This window comes from Myxocyprinus asiaticus, chromosome 28 (genome assembly GCF_019703515.2).
Source record: "Myxocyprinus asiaticus isolate MX2 ecotype Aquarium Trade chromosome 28, UBuf_Myxa_2, whole genome shotgun sequence".
Taxonomy (NCBI): domain Eukaryota; kingdom Metazoa; phylum Chordata; class Actinopteri; order Cypriniformes; family Catostomidae; genus Myxocyprinus; species Myxocyprinus asiaticus.
The window spans coordinates 24,785,479-24,803,253 of NC_059371.1; the positions used below are offsets into that span (position 1 = coordinate 24,785,479).

General features: G+C 38.6%; 2 protein-coding genes across 5 annotated transcripts in view; both read left to right on the top strand.

Moving 5' to 3' along the window:
* LOC127419036 (V-type proton ATPase subunit S1-like) overlaps nt 1–17,775 on the top strand; it is a 691,126-nt gene that overhangs the window by 79,854 nt on the left and 593,497 nt on the right. The gene's annotated exons all lie outside the window — the stretch shown is intronic.
* The window catches only part of LOC127419029 (tyrosine-protein phosphatase non-receptor type 22-like), a 38,369-nt gene that overhangs the window by 15,485 nt on the left and 5,109 nt on the right, over nt 1–17,775 (top strand). Inside the window, exons 4-23 of one of the 3 annotated variants that reach the window (XM_051660055.1) lie at nt 2,361–2,456; nt 2,593–2,631; nt 3,013–3,084; nt 5,144–5,203; nt 5,302–5,444; nt 6,476–6,542; nt 6,929–7,006; nt 7,340–7,420; nt 7,638–7,753; nt 8,025–8,602; nt 8,711–8,800; nt 10,130–10,201; nt 10,315–10,386; nt 10,488–10,615; nt 11,428–11,455; nt 11,615–11,692; nt 15,413–15,475; nt 15,567–15,697; nt 16,080–16,107; nt 16,452–16,561. In XM_051660055.1, coding sequence (XP_051516015.1) covers nt 2,361–2,456; nt 2,593–2,631; nt 3,013–3,084; nt 5,144–5,203; nt 5,302–5,444; nt 6,476–6,542; nt 6,929–7,006; nt 7,340–7,420; nt 7,638–7,753; nt 8,025–8,602; nt 8,711–8,800; nt 10,130–10,201; nt 10,315–10,386; nt 10,488–10,615; nt 11,428–11,455; nt 11,615–11,692; nt 15,413–15,475; nt 15,567–15,697; nt 16,080–16,107; nt 16,452–16,561 — 2,130 coding nt within the window. The other 2 variants (XR_007893593.1, XM_051660057.1) reach the window with 2 other exon arrangements.

Genomic DNA, 17,775 nt, shown 5'->3' on the forward strand with positions numbered 1-17,775 from the left:
CAGTGATGATGATGATGATGAAGTGTAGAGAGAACCCAAGTGCAGTTTATTTACAAAGTGAGAACCAATAACCCTGACTACAAAACAAAACATGGACTAGACTTGACTATGGCTTGACTACAAAGTTACATTCAATACTTGACAAATGACAATGGTGAACATGAGGGCTTAAATACATGGACATGGGGGAACATAAACCAATGAAAAAACAGAACTCTAAGAAGATAATTAAACAATAAACCAATGAAAACATGACACATGAACATAGAGGGAAAACAGGAATCACATGACAAGGGAAACAGGAAAAAAACATTTCAAAATAAAAAGACATGAATCAACAAAATACACATGACATATCCCCCCCACTAAGGGGCGGCTCCCGACGCCCCAGCACAAACAAAACACGTAAAACATGACATAAATTCAAAGTTCTATAGGGAGCTTGGGGGGGGGGGGTGTCTTGAGGCGTGGGGCGTGGTGTGGTGAGAAAGGGCGAGGGGCATGGGACCAAGGCAGAGTCTGAGGGGGGTGGAGCCATGAGAGGCTCGAGGGGCGGAGCCATGGAAGGCAAGCCCAGAGAGTAGCCGAAGACTCGAAGGGCCAGGGTGGAGCCGATGGCAGGGAGGACCAAGGCGGTGCTGGAGGAGCAAGGTGGAGCTGGGGGATCAGAGGACCAAGGTGGAGCTGTAGGGAAGGAGGTCCCCGGAGGAGCTGACAGATCGGAGGGACGAGGCACAGCCAGAGGATCGGAGAGCCAAAGCGGAGCCAGTTGACCGACAGACCAAGGAGGAGCCGGAAGGATGAGGGACCCCGGCAAAGCCGACAGGCTGAAGGACCGCAGTGGAGCTGAGGGAACGCAGAGCTGAGGCAATGTCGAGGGACCGACAGGCCAAGGTGAAATCCAGGGCTTGGAGGGCCCAGGCGGGGTCGGAGGGCCAAAAGTTCCCCTTGCCTGCTCAGGAGAACTAAGGGTGGGAACCATCTCCAGGTCCAACTGTTCAGGTGTGGCTGTGACGTGGCATGGGGCAGGCTGAGGCGTTGCTGTGACGTGGCATGGAGCAGGCTGAGGCGTTGCTGTGATGTGGCATGGAGCAGGCTGAGGCGTTGCTGTGACGTGGCATGGAGCAAAAGATGGCGCTAGCTCAGCGACCATGACTAGGAACTCTGGTTTGGCGGCCATGACGTGGAACTCTGGCTCGGCGGCGGACATGTCGTGGAACTCTGGCTCGGCGGCGGCCATGTCGTGGAACTCTGGCTCGGCGGCGGCCATGTCGTGGAACTCTGGCTCGGCATCCGCCTCCCCCACAGTGAACGTGGAACCAATGAACTGTAGGGTGAGGTCGATATATTGAGCCAGGCTGAGGGAACTGCGACCGCCAGGCATCAAGGAGGAGATCGGCTCACTCAGACCAAAGCAAAAAATGTCTTTGAGGGCGACTTCATTAAAGTTCACCTGGCTGGCCAAATCGCAGAATTCCTCAACATAATCCTCCAGGGGACGATTCCCCTGACGTAGCCGTATGAGTCGAACTGCTGGGTTCATAGTCGGTCAAGTATTCTGTAACAATGCTGGCACTGGCAATGATGATGACGATGACAAAGTGTAGAGAGAACCCAAGTGCAGTTTATTTACAAATTGAGAACCAATAAACCTGACTACAAAACAAAACATGGACTGGACTAGACTTGACTATGGCTTGGCTTGGCTTGGCTTGGCTTGGCTTGGCTATGGCTTGGCTTGATTATGGCTTGGCTTGACTACAAAATTACATTCAATACTTGACAAATGACAATGGTGAACATGAGGGCTTAAATACATGGACATGGGGGAACATAAACCAATGAACAAACAGAACTCTAACCAGATAATTAAACAATAAACCAATAAAAACATGACACATGAACATGGAGGGAAAACAGGAATCACATGACAAGGGAAACAGGAACAAAACATTTCAAAATAAAAGACATGAATCAACAAAATACACATGACAACATGGGAACTCCATCACTACTATTCAAAAAACATCCCTCAGCTAACTAAATAGCTACCTCATGAAGTTGTTTGAGAAAATGCTCAGTGTGAAGAGCTGTAAAGGCAAAAGGTGGCAACTTTGAAGGAAGCTAAAATAAAAGATAGTTTTCATTTGCTTATTATTATTTTTCGGTTATTCCATTATGCCGATATATTTCATAGTTGTGAAGACTTTACTATTATTCTAAATTGCGGAAATAGTAATAGTAAAGAATGAGTAGGTGTCTAAACTTTTAAATGGTAGTTGACACAAAAACCAATACTGTAACCATTTTAAAGATACAACTATGCATTAAATGTTGGCTCAGTTCTTTATTTATTGCAGGGGGTATTGGGCACTAAGGCATACATTGCCACACAGGGCCCGCTGCCAAATACTGTACTTGACTTGTGGAGGATGCTGTGGGAATACAACGTGCAGGTGAGCTCTTCACTGTGCAGCCTATGACCATTTGACACACATACCACTACCTGGATAAAGCAGGTGCAAATTATTAAATGAGCTATTTTTTAAAAAAAAGTTAAAAAATGTTCGTTCAATATCTCTCTCTCTGCAGGTTATTGTTATGGCTTGCCGAGAGTTTGAAATGGGAAGGGTAAGTTGTAACTGACTGAGTGTAAAAACCTTGCTAGGGGGAAATGTTGAGAGTCACTCTGTCTTTAAGTAAACATTTTTATTAACCACATCTTTGTTGCGTCAGAATGGAAATTCAAAGTACCAGCATGACATTTTAACAACTTTTGAGCTATAGTGCTGCAATACACTCTTGATTTAGCATATAATATCTCATAGCCAGGGGCGGACTGGGAAGAGAAATCGGCCCTGGACTTGAAATAAAAACAGCCGTTCGGTCCCGTTCTGCCCTGTTTTGTGGCCGGCCCGGTTCTTCATGTCTGCCCCTGCTCATAGCATACAATACTAGACACATCTAAAGAGATTGGTTTAACTTGAATGCTGCTTTTCTTCTTTCTTTCAGAAAAAATGTGAGCGTTACTGGCCAGTGTCAAAGGACAACATTTTTGTGTGTGAGCCCTTTACCATACACTATGTAAGAGCTGCTTCCACCCTCACTCACACCACACTTCCCGTCCTTGCATAAGGAAAACATTTTTGGTAAGGGGTGCTGCAGTTTAGGCGGATGATATACACATGTATGCGCAGCGAGGGCATCAGAGAACCACGTGTCTCCCTGGGGATCATGTCTATCACTGCACACACACACACAATACACGATTAAATGTTTTCACCAGCAATTAAGTCATTCAGTATGCCAGCCAATGCATTAGTTATATTCTACCTTCTGGTATCGTAATCAGCAATAGCGAAAGTGTCAGGTGTTGCATCAAACTACTCTTCTTTCTTAATTAAAACGATTGATCACAAGAAATGTCATTATTTAGTAAAATCAATAAAAAAGAATAAAAGAATAAAAACAATCTAAGAAATGAGCTCCAATAAGATTAAACACATACAATATGAATCTTGCAGAATGGCCAAGAACCGCTGTCCATTGTGTGCAAAGTGTTTCAATTACACTTACATCCAGCTACTGTACAGGAATACAAATTTTTGCAAATAAAAGGAATAAAGGGAGAGTAAAAAGTTCATTAGTATCCATCACAAGGGCTCTTTTCAGTTCGGCAGAGCCCTGCCCACAAGACAGATCTCTCCGAAATGGGACGCAATTTTTATTAACATAAATGACAGATATATTGAAAGCAAAACATTTATTATATATACTGCATAAACACAATTAAAAAAATGAAATCTTGTGGTTGACACTGTTTTCCTATTTTGCTCACTAGCACCCCCCTTCTGGCGCCTTTGTGTCCTTGTATTTGGTTTGTGCTTAGAGACATCTTCTCCAGCCTGTTTTGCAGTCCTCGTGCAACAGCCCTGAATCTAAAACACTAAAATCTACAAACACTCAGTATGATGCAAATACTGTAAGATAATGAAAACATTGTTCTGAAGTTTTATTAGTGTTCTTTCACAAATATCACTCGACAGCATGATCAGTTGAGTTTCCATCAAGTAAAATAGTCATTTACACCATAAAAAACAATTGGCAACAAGATAAACACTGCAACAATATTAGAATATTTATTTCTATCTCATTATTAATCTGAAATCCAAGTTACGTTTTCTATGGAATGGTTAGCTAATACATTTAGCTACAATGTAATGTCTTCCCCCATTTTAAAGTCTCTCACATTTAACTCTTTGTGTCTCTTACCAGTTCCTTGCTCTTCCAAGCAATGTTTTCTTTTTCTTGGGGACTCTATAGAGTTTCTAGCTGTCTTATCAATGGTTTTATACCCATTCTGTACAGTATATTAAAATTAATACAGTTTTACTACAGTCAGCTAACAGAGTCACAAGACGCCGCCAATTTGTTATTAGAACTTGTGTTGATACAGTATGAAAGGAGCAAGATAATGGAGTGATATGCACGCCATGGAAGTATGAGACAATGAACTCTTTGGTTTCTTATACTTCTGAGTGACCTTTTCTACAGTTTTTATTACAGTCATCTAATCTTTTTGAGTTTTGAGCCAGTTAAAAATTCTAACTTGCGTAGACTGCGGAGTGATACAGTATGTTGCCGGATGCAACAAAATATTTGACCGCTCAATGCCACAACTGACCAATCAGAATCAAGTAGGGTACAATGGGGCTAAAGGCACTGGTAAGGAAAATGTGCTTTTCCAAGTGGTCTTTTTTTACCCCAAATACCACCCTTTCACTTATTGGATAGTTATTTGAAAAACTGAAAATGATTTTCATTAGCTATATAAATCTGCAAGCTTTTAAAAAAGATTAAATGTTAAAAATGTGTTAAAAATCAGCCTTTAGACATTATATGTGATGACCTCATGGATCAGGAAAATTTTGGGGTGCATAGTGACAAACAGGTGTTTATGAAACTGTTGTGGCAGTATTTGTTGCTACTTTGTGTTTTGGAAGAAAATAAAAATTAAAAATGCCTTTTACCCCATATGGAGCCCCATTGTACCCTATTCCAGAGAGCCATGTAATAATCCAAAATAATATCTGCACATTAATAATCTGATGAGCATTCCATGTACATGTTTGATCTTTTCTAGGAGTCTGATGACAATAAGGAAGAATATGTGACAAGGACACTGAAGGTGACATTTAAAAAAGTAAGAGTCTTTTGATTTAACTTGACTGATAAATATGATGGTTTTATGACCGTAAAACCCAGTTATTAGAATAAACATATAACACTGACTATTTCCAGGAGACCCGGACCCTGAAGCAGCTGCACTATGTGAACTGGCCAGATCATGGAGTACCTGACTCCATTCCTGCAATCTTGCAGCTGCTGCAGGACATGCGCATTTACCAGGATCATGAGGACCTTCCTATTTGCATTCATTGCAGGTGAATACCTTCAGCATTTAAATGAGCTGCCGATGAACGGTTTTTGTAATACTTGCAGTTGAGGTCTAATCAGCAGTCCAGAGGTTATAATTGTGGCCATGGTGGTCAGAAACATACACAACTGGGTGGAGCTCCACTTTCTGTTTGTATCTGTAACCATGGAAGCAGAAGCTCACCATACACAGTGCTCTCTGTTTAGAAAAAAAACAAAAAAAAAGAAATCTTTGTTCAAAGACCCTACCACCATTTTGTTAAAGGAAATGTGTAGGTGGTTGACCAACAACAAGCAAACAACCCAAAACTCATCTGTACTACTGCCTAACACAAGGTTATAATGACAGATTATGGTACAAAGAAAAACTCTCCTAGAATATACAGTATATTTGCTTAATAATTCATTATAATCTGCTTGCATAATTTAGAAATTAATTTTTTAATTGATTATTTTGATTGTTTATCAATTTTACATTGTAGCTTAATGTGCAAAGTCCAGACTCAAAAATAAATTAAAATATTGTATGTTGCTTTGTTTGTTTGCCAGTCAAATGCTCTGATCTTGATTTGATTATCATTTATATAATAACTTAGAATATATTTGTTTAGACTTCCCTCAACCGATTATCTACCCTGACTTAGCTTTAGACCATTAATTTAAATTAATACAAAACTATTCTGCTTGTTTGCCTACAGGCTCCAATGCCAGTTTTGCCACAAGTGACTTGCCACATATTGAAAAAGGAAATAAAATTGGTATTAGAACCCTATTTTATAGGCCTCAAGTTCTGCCTTCAGTATCACAATATTAGAAAAAAGCCACAAGAAATACAGTCACGCTTCTAGAGACAATAAAAGATAGATATCAAGATTCATTTTTCTGTTGACTGTTCAGAAAGATAAACCACGGTGCAGTGCAATATACTGTAGTATGCTTTAAATGCCACACAGTCCATCAATTCTAGCTATTTTATTGATAAAAGAGCATTGTGTTTTGACTGTGGCTTATCTTCTTGGGACTCTTTGGGGATTTGCAGTGCAGGCTGTGGAAGAACAGGTGCATTGTGTGCCATTGACTATACCTGGAATCTACTGAAGAGACAGGTAAGAAGCAAAGGCTGACTTTGTTAAAGATGCGCTTCTATGTGTCATGGCAAAGAGCAGACCTTACCATGCAAGCTGATAGAAGGAAACCATGTGAGCAAATTGTGTTTACAGAGAAACGCTGCATAGAACCAGCTAATCTGCAAACCTGAGTCATTTAAATGACCAAAAGAGACGATTACAATACAAAAGTGAGAAGTTGTTTGGCTACCCGATTACAATTCAAAGGACCAATCAGCTTACACCATGCGAGCCGATTGGCTAACAGATAACAAGTCAAAGAACCTGTCAACTTGCACCACTTAGTGTTGCATGGCTGATCTTTGGTCATTTCAGATGATACTCTTTATTCTGACAGGATGTTGATCTGATTTGCTCTTGTTTAGATGATACCAGAGAATTTCAGCATCTTTGATCTGGTAAAGGAAATGCGTACACAGCGGACCTCTGTGGTTCAGACTAAGGTAACCAACTTAGTTTCAACTCAAAGACACAATGAAGCACGCCATCTGTATGCTAATGTACACCTAAAAGACCAACTTTAAGTAGATATATTCTCTTCTGGGAAAACAGACCGTAAATACTGATGACTCACTTTGCACTCAGGGGTACATCCAATATAAATTTTTGTCCAATCAGATGCTCTCTGGAATGAGAATGTCCCTACAGCTTACTAGTAATAGCAAGGGACAAGTCATTCAATATTTTCTGCCCAAATGTCCTGTTTTAATAAGAATTACATCATCACAATAATTCCATAGTGCTTTCTTCGTTTGCCTTTCCTCTCTCTCTTTTAGGAACAATATGAGTTGGTGTACAGGACCGTTAAATTGCTGTTTGAGAGATATTTGGCTGCAATGGATGAATCAAACCAAGAGGTTAGATAACTCACCATTATTACTCAGCATGCATATATAATTACTTAAATTACATACATTAGACTCAGTATTTCCCACTGATTTAGCTTTCCATTTATGACACGCTGAAATTCATAGCCAGAACATTTGCTCACACTTTTGCAGTGTAGCAGTTATTGGTTGGAAATTTGGATTTATTGAGTCATGAGCAATTCAATAACTTTTATGATCAAAATAGGTCCCAACTTCCCCCTCCCCTATGCACACAACCAGTGAGAGTGAGCTCTCAGATTTCAGTGAACCAGATTTAGAGACTGGGACAGACTTCCGAGTGTTGCTTCAGACTGAACACAGGTAAGAGGAAACCTGTGCTTTGAACGCTATTTATCCAGATATTTAAACTGAAGCGTGTAATTTCTGTCCCACTAGTGTCACCAAACAGAAATCCCAGAGAATTTATGAAACTTTTCTTGTTTAATAAGAATGTTTAGATATTTTTATGGAAATTAAGACCAAAATGTTGATTACAATTATTATTATTAATTTTTTTAAATTAAAGTATATTCTTGATCATGATGCCTCATAATAAAATCTGTTGATTTGGTTGTTTTCATCATTCTAATAGGAATTGTGAAAAGAACATTCCTATGGATGACTGCAATCACATTACTCAGAAAGTCACTTATTGGCCACAGACTCATTTTCCACCACTCAACCCAGTGGGCGTTTCCGTCAAATATATTCCTGCAGACACACTTAATACAACGAGTGAATGGGCCCAGATTAGAGAAGACCAGAATCCATTAATAACACAGGCTTCTCAAACAGACTTCACGATCTATGGAACTCAAAGAACTGAGCCATTCACTAGCCACAAATCCGATCCTTCCCAAGCTGCATGTTCAAATTATCCCATCAGCCTAGTACAAGAGCTGAAGCCAAGTCTGAAGCATGTGGAGTGGGCAGAGAACCAAGATCTTAGACTTGTTGCCGAACACTTCAACCCTGTTATCCCCAGCAGCCTCTGTTTTACTGTGGAAGATCCATATTTTAGTCCTGAGTCTCCATCAGCTGGTGAAAGTCCCAGTATTATAGAATCTACAGCCCCTGGAACATGGATGGAGAGCCCTTGTTTCACAATACCTAGTTTAGTTCTTAATAATCAGGCTTTAGAACTGCCAAAACATGACTGCAGTGAAAAAGGTATGAAAACCTCAAACACAATCAAGTTGCAGATATCTGTGCAACTGGTTTTCTCAACAATGATTTAATTGAATCATGATCTTTTTGTGTATTTCAATTTGTTTTCAGGCATAAGTATGCCTTCACCGAATGAGAACTCTCCTCCTCCTTTGCCCGAGCGAACCCCAGAGTCTTTTATTCTGGCTGATGAAATCAACGGTTGGTCCATCCTAGTGTTTTTAAAGTGCCAGTAACTTACATGATTTTCCATTTACTGTTCTCACCTCTGTCTACTGACATTTCAAGCCATAAACCTATTCAATTATAGTTGCAGCCCTTGTATTCGCATTGAAAATTAAAAGTGATTTTTTTTTTATATATATTTTTTTTTTTCTTCTGTTGCATGGGTGATATGACAGTCCTTTTGGAATTGTACTGACACCGAGCATTGTGGATACAGCATCATGCAGAAGCAAGAGCAGTTTTCAGTTATCATTGCCATTAGCTGGGTTTCCATCCATGTATTTTTATGTGCATTTTGGGATATCGCATTAAAACTGCTGGATGGAAACACAACAATGCAAATTAAATCTCCAAATGAACATAAATAACTTATACGCTAGCTTGAGGTGGATACATTTTTTATTCAATAAGAACAAATGCGCATAAACTATAATATAAACATATTTACCGAATAATCTCCTACTGAATTTATTAGGAATTCAAAATGTGCATCAAAAAAGTTTTGTGACTGTATAATTAGTTAATAACTGGACTAAACAGCGGACCAATCATTTGAAATGTTGCTCTGGTCATCCTGAAATAACGGTGTCCTGAAAATCCAAAGCCTGCAAAGAGTTTGCACAGCAAATAAGTCAAATACAAACTTGATCTGTGCCGAAGAGCAGGTTTATTGATACTTTTGAAAACTATATTATAGATCAGTATGACAAAGTCATAAAATGGAGGAACGCACACACATAGCGCTCCCAGAACTGTGTGACGCGCTGTCGCTCCCAGACATGAGACAAGTTCTTTAGAGTATTTTATCTGTGTGCTCTAAACCGTGAATATTTTTTTAATCCAGTATAAGAGTCACAGTGGCTACAATTTCTCCAGAAGTGACAATTTTTTTCTTTTGAACACATGGCATGGAAGTGCGGCTTTATTTGCACATTGATTTTGAGATAATATGATTTTTTCGCATAAATTAAATTCGCAACTTGTATGGAAACATAGTTATTGTAGAAATGTGTTATTCACAGTTAGCCATGATGAATTTATTTTGTGAGTGAAAGTTTCTGATAATAGGTGGATTACTGAGATTTTTTTGTTTTAATATTTGGCTGGTCATGTGATCTCAACATTTCGGCCCCCATGAGACAGTCAAGCTCACTGTAAATTAAAATGGCTTTTATTAGACTACTAATATGACTGGAGTCTTACTTTAGTGGTAGAACTTTTTTAACGAGGAAACAAATTATTAAGTGCACCATTAAAAGAGGTTTATTTAATCTAATGGCATAATATGTGGTCTTCTGTTCCCAGATATCAGTAAAACCAGTGAGCTGTTGACATTGGTCATCCCAACCAGTTCAGACTCTGAAAGTGTCAACAAAGGTAAGCAGTAATCAGACCAGACAGCTCAAAATAGATTGCTCAAAAGTTGTATAAAAATTTTGTAGTGGTCTTCAGTGGACAGCAGCTGTAAATGTTCCTCTTTCTGCAAAAAGATAAACCCCCCTCACCTGCACCCCCACTGCCCGAGAGAACTCCAGAGTCTTTCGAATTGGCTACTGATGAGGGTATGGCAATGCTGGGAATGGGTGATGTAAAGGAATTAATCAGATAACTTCCTAGAAACACATTTTGGTAATTTATCTAATTCCGCTTTCTGTTTAAACAGATCTGGTAAAAAGTGCAACACAGGAAAATCCACAGGATGTTGTAATGAGAGTCGGGAAATCTTTAGAATGGTCTGGGAAGACATTTGAGGCTCAGACAGATTTGAAACGATCCTGGTCCAGGAGCAAGGTGAGCTGTTGCTTACCTGTTCATATATGAACTAATAAGGATCTGTTTGAATAAATACAGAGCAAATTTACACTTCATGGCCGAAAGTATACGAATACCCCTATCTAATTCACAGGTTTGGCTATTTCAGCTACACCCATTACTAACAGGTTCATTAAATCAAGCATACACACTGCATTTTCCTTAGACAAACATTTACAGTAAAATGGGCCAAACAAAAGACCTCAGTGACTTTCAATATGGCACAAGTAGGATGCCTCCAGTAAAATGGTATACTAAGTCTAGGATGGAAGAGCTTAATGGCCCTGCACAAAGAACAGGCTTGAACCCTATTCAACACCTTTGGGATAAATTGCGAGCCAGGCCCCATCGTGCAACATCAGTGCCTGTCCTCACCGATGTCCCAACATTTAGTGGAAAACTGTTATATCTGCAAAGGGAAGAAAAACTCCCTATTAATGCCCATGCTTTTTAGATTAAATGGACAACAAGAACATATTTGTTTGGTGTTTAGGTGTTCACATACATTTGGCCATGCTGTGTAGTGTAAAGCAATAACCAGGGCCCAGATTTATGAAAATCATAAGGAAAATTTAAATAAGATTTCTTAGAATAAGTTATAAGAAGTTAGTAAGAAGCTATTGTAGCTATGTAGCATCGGTGTATCAAAACATTCTTAAAAGAAAAGTAAAAAACAAACAAAAAAAAAAAAGGCTTCTTCAGTTAGAAAATAAGAACATAATATACAACACAAAATATACTCATAATGGTAACTAAAATGAAAACTAACAGGCTTGTTTTCTTTCTTTCAGAGCTTAAAACTCAGAATGTCACTTCCTGGTATGTCAGTCAAGTATATATCTCTATAATTCAGAAAACAATTGCAGCATTATTTTGCAGATATTTCTGAGATAAGATTATGCACCACAGCACACTATGAAGACATTTATCTTGGCTACTCAGGATCAGAATAATCCTGACAACTTCCTTGTTTTGCAGCCTCAGCATCTATTCCATTAAGCCCTTTTCCAATCACAAGTCACACCCCTCCTCCCCTACTGCACAAACACCCACAGGGTAAGTCTCACTTACACATGTCCAAGATTACAGGAGAATAGTGCATAGTAAAAGTTCAGTTCTCTTTGCAAGATACTTATTTAGTCATGTCAGAATGCACTCTGCAGGAGTCCACAGTTACAGCCATACACTGGTGTGTTTAGCTGGATTATGTCACCAATCGGAAACAAATGCAAAGCTGCAGTATTTAATGCAATGCTAAAATGCATCTACTTACAGTGATGCATTTGTTTTTTAGTCTAGATTTTTGGGGATCAAGTTCCGCTGACTGGTACTATCATACAAATTTGTCCTCACAGAATTCATGATATATTCACTCTCTCTTGAAGATAAATATAATTATGAGATAAGTATAAATATAAGTAATATTTACATTTATATTTATACAGTACTTACAGTTGAAGTCAGAATTTACATACACCTTAGCCAAATACATTTAAACTCAGTTTTTCACAATTCCTGACATTTAATCGTAGAAAACATTCCCTGTTTTAGGTCAGTTAGGATCACTACATTATTTTAAAAAATGTGAAATGTCTGAATAATAGTAGAGAGAATGATTTATTTCAGATTTTATTTCTTTCATCATATTCCCAGTGGGTCAGAAGTTTAAATACACTTTGTTAGTATTTGGTAGCATTGCCTTTAAATTGTGTCAAATGTTTTGGGTAGCCTTCCACAAGCTTCTCACAATAAGTTGCTGGAATTTTGGCCCATTCCTCCAGACAGAACTGGTGTAACTGAGTCAGGTTTGTAGGCCTCCTTTCAAACACACACTTCTGCCTACAAATTTTCCATCAGATTGAGGTGAGGGCTTTGTTTTGGCCACTCCAATACCTTGACTTTGTTGTCCTTAAGCCATTTTGCCACAACTTTGGAGGTATGCTTGGAGTCATTCTCCATTTGGAAGACCCATTTGCGGCCAAGCTTTAACTTCCAGGCTGATGACTTGAAAAGTTGCTTCAACATAGCCACATAATTTTCCTTCCTCATGATGCCATCTATTTTGTGAAGTGCACCTGTCCCTCCTGCAGCAAAGCACCCCCACAACATGATGCTGCCACCCCCATGCTTCACGGTTGGGATGGTGTTCTTCGGCTTGCAAACCTCACCTTTTTTCCTCCAAATATAATGATGGTCATTATGGCCAAACAGTTCAATTTTTGTTTCATCAGACCAGAGGACATTTCTCCAAAAAGTAAGATCTTTGTCCCCATGTGCACTTGGAAACTAGTCTGGCTTTTTTATGGTGGTTTTGCAGCACTGGCTTCTTCCTTGCTGAGCAGCCTTTCAGGTTATTTCGATATAGGACTCGTTTTACTGTGGATATAGATACTTGTCTACCGGTTTCCTCCAGCATCTTCACAAGGTCCTTTGCTGTTGTTCTGGGATTGATTTGCACTTTTCGCACCAAACTACATTCATGTCTAGGAGACAGAATGCGTCTCCTTCCTGAGCGATATGATGGCTGCGTCGTCCCATGGTGTTTATACTTGCGTACTATTGTTTGTACAGATAAGCGTGGTACCTTCAGGTGTTTGGAAATTGCTCCCAAGGATGAACCAGACTTGTGGAGGTCCACAATTTTTTTCTGAGGTCTTGGATGATTTCTTTTGATTTTCCCATGATGTCAAGCAAAGAGGCACTGAGTTTGAAGGTAGGCCTTAAAATACATCCACAAGTGCACCTCCAATTCAGTACACCTCCTATCAGAAGCCAATTGGCTAATTGGCTAATCATTTTCTAGAATTTTCCAAGCTGTATAAAGGCAAGGTTAACTTAGTGTATGTAAACATCTGAACACTGGAATTGTGATGTAGTCAATTAAAAGTGAAACAATCTGTCTGTAAACAGTTGTTGGAAACATTACTCATGTCATGCGCAAAGTAGATGTCCTAAACAACTTGCCAAAACTATAGTTTGCTAGTATTAAATCTGTGGAGTGGTTAAAAAATTAGTTTTAATGACTTCAACCTAAGTGTATGTAAACTTCTGACTTCAATTGTATATTTACATATTTATAATTATTTACAGATATATATACTATATTTTATGTATATTTATTTACTTACGTAAGAAAAATACATACATATAATCATAAGATTCTATAAATATAGTCACACAAGCTCTGTTTTTCCAAGAAGTCATTTTCAAGGAATTCCTAACATCTAAAAGCAATATACTGTAAGTATAAAAGTGTTATCAAAACACTAGGGATTCACTGATACAACATTTCTGTGCCAATACCGATATCTGATTATTTAGAAGAGCATCTGCCGATACTGATAGTTTGGTTATTGTGCTTTTTTTTATGTTACCTTGTTTCAAATCACTGATAATTACTTACACAACTTAAAATAAATGTCAAAAATAATTTATTCTCTATGTCTCTATATGTCCATGTTTCAGAGTAACTGGTCTTAGTTATAAAAATACACTGAAACATAAAGCATATTTTAACTCGCATTAACTGAATTCTATAACTTCTTGTTAGGCTCACAATAAATTGGTAAGGTTTCTTAATTTTTTTAATGTTCTTTACTCACATTAACTGAATTTGGAGTCCCTTTTCATAATCTTTCTTGCTGTGTCGAACTTTAAAGGGATAGTTCACCCAAAAATGAAAATTCTCTCATCATTTACTCACCCTCATGCCATCCCAGATGTGTCTGACTTTCTTTCTTCTGCAGAACACAAATGAAGATTTTTTGATGAATATCTCAGCTCTGTTGGTCCTTACAATGCAAGTAAATGGTGACCAGAACTCACAAGGTCCAAAAATGACATAAATGAGGCAATAAAAGTAATCCGTATGACTCCAATGGTTAAATCCATGTCTTCTAAAGCAATTTGATAGGTAAGAAAGTGAGAAACAGAGCAATAATTAAGTGCTTTTTTAGTATAAATTTGCTCCTTTGACCAGCCCCAACCAGTAGGTGGCTGAATGTGAAAGTGGAAGTCACTTCCACACCAGAATAAAAATTGTATTTGTGTTCTGCAGAAGAAAGAACGTCTTGCATATCTGGGATGGCATGAGGGTGAGTAAATGATGAGAGAATTTAAATTGTTGGGTGAAATATACCTTTAAGATTAGTAATCAAATTAGTTGTGTTATAAGTTTAATGGTAGTTCCGCCTCATGAAATTCTAGCAGTGAAAAGTTTTCAAATTGCTAACGGCCAATGTCCGAAAGTGCAAATAATTGCTTTTATTGGCCGATACTGATTTTGGCAGATATATCTGTGCATCTCTACAAAAACTGACATAAATCAACAAATCATCCAGGACTTAAACTTTTGTGTGGCTCTGTTATTGAAAAATTCGTTCTGCATAATATGTATTATGCTCAGTGGGTCAGTGTTTGTTTTTGTTTTTTTAAGCAATACTGAGGTTATATGTTTGTTAACTAATTCCCACAGTAGGCTTATTTTAATCAAAGTAGTGCAGGGTCTGACTTTTGTTCTACAACTGCTAAAAATACATCTAAGGAAGTTGGAAATTTCACTATTGTCCTTCTAGTTCATTCATTTAATATACAACAAGCTTTTTGTTTTATTTTTTTTATTTTATTTTTTTAAACATTACTTCTCCTGTTTTACTTCTGAATTGGCATGGTATCATAGCCTGACACCACATGAACAGACCACTAAAACCATCTTTAAACTTCACTCTTTCAGTACATGTAGACTCACAGTGTATTGTGCTGTTTTGTTTCATTAAGAATGTTCAACTCCCCTGCTCCCTGAAAGGACTCCAGAATATTTCATTTTTGACATGGACAAAGGTGCAGTATGTCAGCCTTTCATCATACAGAAGAACTGAATTGAGCAAATACATTTTTGATGAGAAAGTTGTTCTGTTTTTTTCTTTATAAGTGCCCAACAACAGCGCCCCCCGTTTGCCAGCTGAGACTGAGCAGCAGAGACTGAGAGTGGGCTCGTCATCTGAGTGGTCAGGCAGCTCTCAGCCCAGATCATTCTTGGATCATTCGTGGACGCGAAGCAAGGTTACTCCCCTTATACTCTCACTATATATGTAAAAAGAGGACAGAGGTGTATATATAGATGTATAAATGACAGATAAAAAGTAGCCCCAATAAGTATTTGTACACTTAAGCCATAGCTCAACTTAAAAATGTATAAATGTCTTTGAATTATATAACAAAATATCAAACCAAGTGGCATTTCTATACACATTCTTCGATTTTTCCACATAGCATAATGAAATTACAATAGCAACTTCATTTTGCATAAACCAGTGAAAAATAACTTGGCTATAGGCTACATAGGTTTACTGTGCTATGACTTTCCTCTTGTTTGATCAGTGCTTGACTCATTCCTGCCGAGTCTTACAAGCTTTGTATGCTACTATTTGTCATTTTCCAACAGAGTGTGAGATCAAAAAGTTCTACACAAGGTAGGTTAATGTTTCCACTGTCCTCCCTCTACACTAGTGTCATCACAACATAATGTGTACAAGCAAATTCCATCTCTGAAATCTAATACACTGCTGTGTTTGTGAGTGTGAAACCAATATATAGAGAGCACTATTATTTGATTAGTGTGTATGCACAGCTGTGTTTAATTTTACAGAGCCTCTATCTGTGGCTCCGCTAACTCTACCAGTATGTGTAACCACGGCAGTTGGAGGGCAAGTTGAGCGACAGCATAAACCCCTTGACTGACTGATATCAGTTCAAGAAACTGCATAACCAAAATTAAGAAACCTTTGTGATTTAGCTCACCCTGTGCCCAATACAGTAGAGAACCAAGCAGGAAACAGCAGCCAGCCAGAAGCAGGTGGACCAGCAGAGAACCAGTCAGACAACAGGGGCGAGAAGACTTCACTGGTCAGCAAGGCCAGGACCAAGGTTAAAATCTAAAGTCTCTGTCTGTATAGAGCGCACACGTCTATGAAGACCTTTTTCAGTCGTCTTGGTTCCGGAAGTATTTTTTTAGTAGGGATTTTATAAGATCCTTTATATAAGAGGTCTAAGCCATGAATCAAACAAACAACTGCAAAAAAGTATTTGAAAATCAGACAAAAAGATAAAGGTACAAGACTGTGTACTTCACCTACTGAGACCCGAGCAAGACTGTTGTGTACATTTTCCATTTCCCTTTTTGATTTGTAACTAGTAGCACCTAATAAACATGAGAAAGAAAAAAAATAAATAAAATCTAGAGCAAATACAGGTGCATCTCAATAAATTAGAATGTCGTGGAAAAGTTCATTTATTTCAGTAATTCAACTCAAATTGTGAAACTCATGTATTAAATAAATTCAGTGCACACAGACTGAAGTAGTTTAAGTCTTTGGTTCTTTTAATTGTGATGATTTTGGCTCACATTTAACAAAAACCCACCAATTCACTCTCAAAAAATTAGAATACATCATAAGAGCAATAAAAAATTTTAGTGAATTGTTGGCCTTCTGGAAAGTATGTTCATTTACTGTATATGTACTCAATACTTGGTAGGGGCTCCTTTTGCTTTAATTACTGCCTCAATTCGGCGTGGCATGGAGGTGATCAGTTTGTGGCACTGCTGAGGTGGTATGGAAGCCCAGGTTTCTTTGACAGTGGCCTTCAGCTCATCTGCATTTTTTGGTCTCTTGTTTCTCATTTTCCTCTTGACAATACCCCATAGATTCTCTATGGGGTTCGGGTCTGGTGAGTTTGCTGGCCAATCAAGCACACCAACACCATGGTCATTTAACCAACTTTTGGTGCTTTTGGCAGTGTGGGCAGGTGCCAAATCCTGCTGGAAAATGAAATCAGCATCTTTTAAAAGCTGGTCAGCAGAAGGAAGCATGAAGTGCTCCAAAATTTCTTGGTAAACGGGTGCAGTGACTTTAGTTTTCAAAAAACACTAATGGACCAACACCAGCAGATGACATTGCACCCCAAATCATCACAGACTGTGGAAACTTAACACTGGACTTCAAGCAACTTGGGCTATGAGCTTCTCCACCCTTCCTCCAGACTCTAGGACCTTGGTTTCCAAATGAAATACAAAACTTGCTCTCATCTGAAAAGAGGACTTTGGACCACTGGGCAATAGTCCAGTTCTTCTTCTCCTTAGC